This window comes from Otolemur garnettii, unplaced genomic scaffold, assembly GCF_000181295.1.
Source record: "Otolemur garnettii isolate 467f Iridium unplaced genomic scaffold, OtoGar3 scaffold00064, whole genome shotgun sequence".
NCBI classification, from domain to species: Eukaryota; Metazoa; Chordata; class Mammalia; order Primates; family Galagidae; genus Otolemur; species Otolemur garnettii.
In genome coordinates, this window is record NW_003852459.1 from 7948946 (window position 1) to 7953218 (window position 4273).

Consider the following 4273-nt stretch of genomic DNA (forward strand, 5'->3'; position numbering starts at 1 on the left):
GGCTATTTTTTGGTTGCAGCCGTCATTGTTGTTTGGCGGGTCCGGGCTGGATTTGAACCCGCCACCTTAGGTGTACATGGCTGGCGCCTTAGCCAGTTGAGCTACAGGCGCCGAGCCATATAGAGAGAGAATTTGCTCTTTTTTCTTCAGAGTTAAATAGATAGGTCCTTTCATGTAGTTGTTGTTTATTTGATTTTTTTAAACATTTTTACTTTAATAGGTTAAATTTGAGTCTGATAAGATTTTATTGAATGAAGCTAGAAGTGTGGATAATTGGGTTAATTATTCTAAAATTATTATTTTTAATAGAATCGTAAGAATGATGAAGCTTCTTATGAAAAGATGCTGAAACTGAGACGAGAGTTTAGTAGAGCCATAACAATTTTGGAAATGATTAAGAGAAGAGAGAAAACAAAACGAGAATTATTGCACTTAACCTTAGAAGTTGTGGAAAAAAGGTAACACTGCTACTATTAAATAACAAATGGCCACTTTAGCCACATGATGGGCAAAATGTAACCAAAAGATGATGGGGGAGGCATTATAACAGTTGATGCAGAGTCTTTGACAGAATTTACATTTTTACAACATTCATGGTTACTAGGGTTTTTTTTTTAATTGAGTTATCAATTTGGATTGCAAATTTTAGGGGCATTTTGTGTATACTGTGCACTACATTTGTGGGGAAGGGGAGGGATCGTTGAATATTATTTAGAAAAGAACCTAGAGATCACTTTGTTGAGCTCAAAGTTTCTAGTAAGTAAAATCTGAGGGAAATTAATGTTTAATTGATTTTACTTTTCTGACTAAAAACTTTTTTGTTGCACCTCCTTTTGGAAATGGGTTCTCTAATGTAATAGTATTTTCCTATCTTTGCATGATTTCCTAAAGTAAGCATCATAAACATTTCTCAGTGTTTAATAATTTAAAATATATAAGAAACTTGGTTTTCTGTGTACCTGAGGCAGTTTTTCCAGTTTTTTGGTTTATTTTGTTTTTTTCTGAACCAGAATAGATATGTTTGTTTTATTCCTATAAATTTTCTTTTAAACATAGGTAATTTGATTACTAGTTCTGTTGTCTAGAGCTTCTAATTAATTGTCTTTTTTAATTGTTAAATTGCGCAACATATTCATACATTTTGTTACCTTTTCAAGATATCATTTGGGAGACTATGGTGGTGAAATTCTTAATGAAGTGAAAATCAATAGATCAGAAAAAGACTTATATACCACTCCAGCAACTCTTCATAATGGAAATCATCACAAAGTCCAAGAATGTAAAACTAAGGTGAATATCCTCTGGGGAGAAGCGTGTGTGGTAATGATCAAATAATTATTGGTTTCTGTAGGTCTTAATATAGTTTGGAAAAGGGAAAAAAATAATTAACATGAATTTAGTTCTTACCATTTGCCAAGTACTTTATAAGAAACACATAGTGACTTGTTAATTTGCATAATAACCCTTTGAGGTAGGTTTTATCTCTGTGTGATTTCTAGAATAATTCATAAGGGGCAGATTAAAGGTTTGAATCCAAATCTTAACAGCCGATTGATTTCCAGTATGCTGTCTACTTCCCTAGAGAATAAGAGTAATAAAAGTTTAGTGATTATCACTAGCCTTAGCAAACCCTGCATTATAGTGGCAAGCATCAACATCTAAAATTAAAACTTTCTTCATTGAGACTGTTGAGTTATTCTTGTCAACATCGTTGCCAGAACCAGCATTTATAAGTGGTTACCTTTGAGAAAGTCCTTTGATTTCTGGATCACATTTTCTTCCTAATAAAAGAGCTAGATTCAGTGATTATTTTAGTCTCTTGGACTTGAGTCAGTATTCACTTGGTTCATTAATTATTTAATTGGGATGTAGAAAAACAAAACCTTTAATTTTAAGGAGCATAGGTTTAAATAAGAAACAGGTATTGGCTGGGTACAGTGTACCCATGCTTATAATCCCAGCACTCTGAGAGGCTAAGGCAAGAGAATCACTTGAGGCCAGGAGCTTGAGACCAGTTTGGGCTAAATAGTGAGACTTCATCTCTACAAAAAATTTTTTAAAAGCCAGGTGTGGTGGTGTGTGCCTCTAGTCCTACCTCCTCAGGAGGCTGAGGTGGAGGATTGCTTGAGACAAGTAGTTCAAGGTTGCAGCATGCTATCAAGACCTTGTCTAAAATAAGAGCAGAGGTATTGACTAAAACATCTAGATAGTAGAGTCTTACTCTGTAGCAAGATTTCAAAAGTAATTTAGGGTGTTTGTGGAAAATTCATCTTTTTAAAAATGTACACAGTCCTCATTATCATGGGTTCATTCTTAAAGGTCAAGAAAGAATGTGGAACAGAATGATTTCTTCTTATTCAGCTCATGTCAATTCAAACACCGAAGTTCTTTCTTATTAATCACAGGCATCTAGCCCACCTACCTGATTCCTTTTAAATCATACTTGCCTCTATAGCCCAAAAAAACAATGCAAATGTTATTTCATAAGTTACTTTTAAAAATCCATTTTATATCAATCAGTGCTTTTCCTAGGTATATGACTGTAAGATGTTAGAATCTAAAAATATTTAACCCATAATTACTATCAGAATCAGCCACTTATTTATGAATTCTTATTTTAGATCTCTTCTAAAAAAAAAAATTCAGCCTATTTAAGTACTTATTGTAATAGATACAGTTATATACATTGTTGCCTTACTCTGTTACGCATAGTTAACTATATTTACTTTGTCACATGTCCCACCTTAAAATTTCACTAAATGTAATTTGCCATTCAACCAACATTTTCAGTGTGTGTATGGTTTTTAACCCTAACATAGTTTAACGTCTGGACTGTGGAAATATAACTTCAGAAATATTTTTACAATTTCATACTTTGTACTTTAATTCTTAGAATAGTCATTTCCAACGTTTTAAAGTAGTAGATCCCTTTTTATCAAAAGGATTGTCAGTATGTTAAAACAGAAATAGAGCCCCTTTGTTGAGGAAATGTGGGGGCTAGAAACCTACCCTCAGTCAGTCCATATGACACATGGCCTCTCAAGTAACTGTAGAACTTTGAAGTACTTGAGAACAGTTTGATGATTATTCAGTTGAGGCAGTCACATATTCTAAGAAATGATGTGGTTTCTTTTTTCCAGTTAAGCTTATTTTTCTCAAAACATTACTACTCATAGAACAGACATTTCTAAAAATTGGAAATAAGTGTAGAAGTAGATTAATGAGTTCTGATCCAATCCAAATAATTTTTAAATAGTTATTGATTTTCATCATTAATATACAGAATTTAAATAATTGAATTTAAATACCTTTTAAATGCTAGATTACATAATATTAAAGCAATCTAAAAAAATCATTAACATCTTAGTTTTAAGTATTAATAATAATATGAAAAGCAAATTTAAATACCATAATTATTTCTCTTCATACCTTGTAGAAAGTAAAACATGTTTCAATTTATGATCACAGAATGATTTTTGCATATTTAATAATAAACTCACCTCCTGGGTAAAAGTGTATGTTTTTCAAAGAACAGTATAGTTTTCATGATTTCTAAAATGATTTTTATTTTTTCCTTTTGGGGGAAAAATCATCATGAAAACAGCACCCTCATCATTTGTCTTTGAAAGAAGAGGCTTCTGATGTGGTTCGTCAAAAGAAGAAGTACCCAAAGAAGCCTAAAGCAGAGGCTTTGATAACATCTCAGCAATCTACTCCTGAGACATTGCCTGTGATCAATAAGAGTGACATTAAGCAATATGACTTTCACAGCTCAGATGAAGATGAATTTCCACAGGTGCTTGTTTTAAAACTATTTTAAACACATTTCCTTCTAATCTTTTATATTGCTATATTTTTAAAGCATAATTGACATCTTAAGAATTTTTATTCTTGCCTTGTTCTCCTGTTGTTATAGCATAAACATTTTCCACATTATGTATGTAGCCACTGAAATGGTATTTACTTTCTTTTCATCAGTTGGATAAAGTTTGTTCTCTGGTGGAAAACTCAGGTGGTTTTTGGTTTTTCCATTTTATAAAGAAGAGCATAGATCTTTTCCTCCTGTATTTAAAATAGGGTTTTAGAAATGGAATTATTACTATCCAAAGATTATCAACATTGCAAGATAGTTAAGATTTAGAAGAACTAATTCAAGTTTTGTGAAAGTGATTCCTTGTTGAATAATAATACTTTATACTGGCTTGGTGCCTGTGGCTCAAGCAGCTAAGGCACCAGCCACATACACCTGAGCTGGCAGGTTCTAATCCAGCCC

General features: G+C 32.5%; 1 protein-coding gene across 1 annotated transcript in view; it reads left to right on the plus strand.

The window, feature by feature from the left end:
• The window catches only part of EPC2 (enhancer of polycomb homolog 2), a 131986-nt gene that overhangs the window by 104486 nt on the left and 23227 nt on the right, over positions 1 to 4273 (plus strand). Inside the window, exons 5-7 of the mRNA XM_003793011.3 lie at positions 310 to 458; positions 1158 to 1290; positions 3605 to 3796. Of these exons, the coding sequence (XP_003793059.1) occupies positions 310 to 458; positions 1158 to 1290; positions 3605 to 3796 (474 nt within the window). The remainder of the gene's footprint in view (positions 1 to 309; positions 459 to 1157; positions 1291 to 3604; positions 3797 to 4273) is intronic.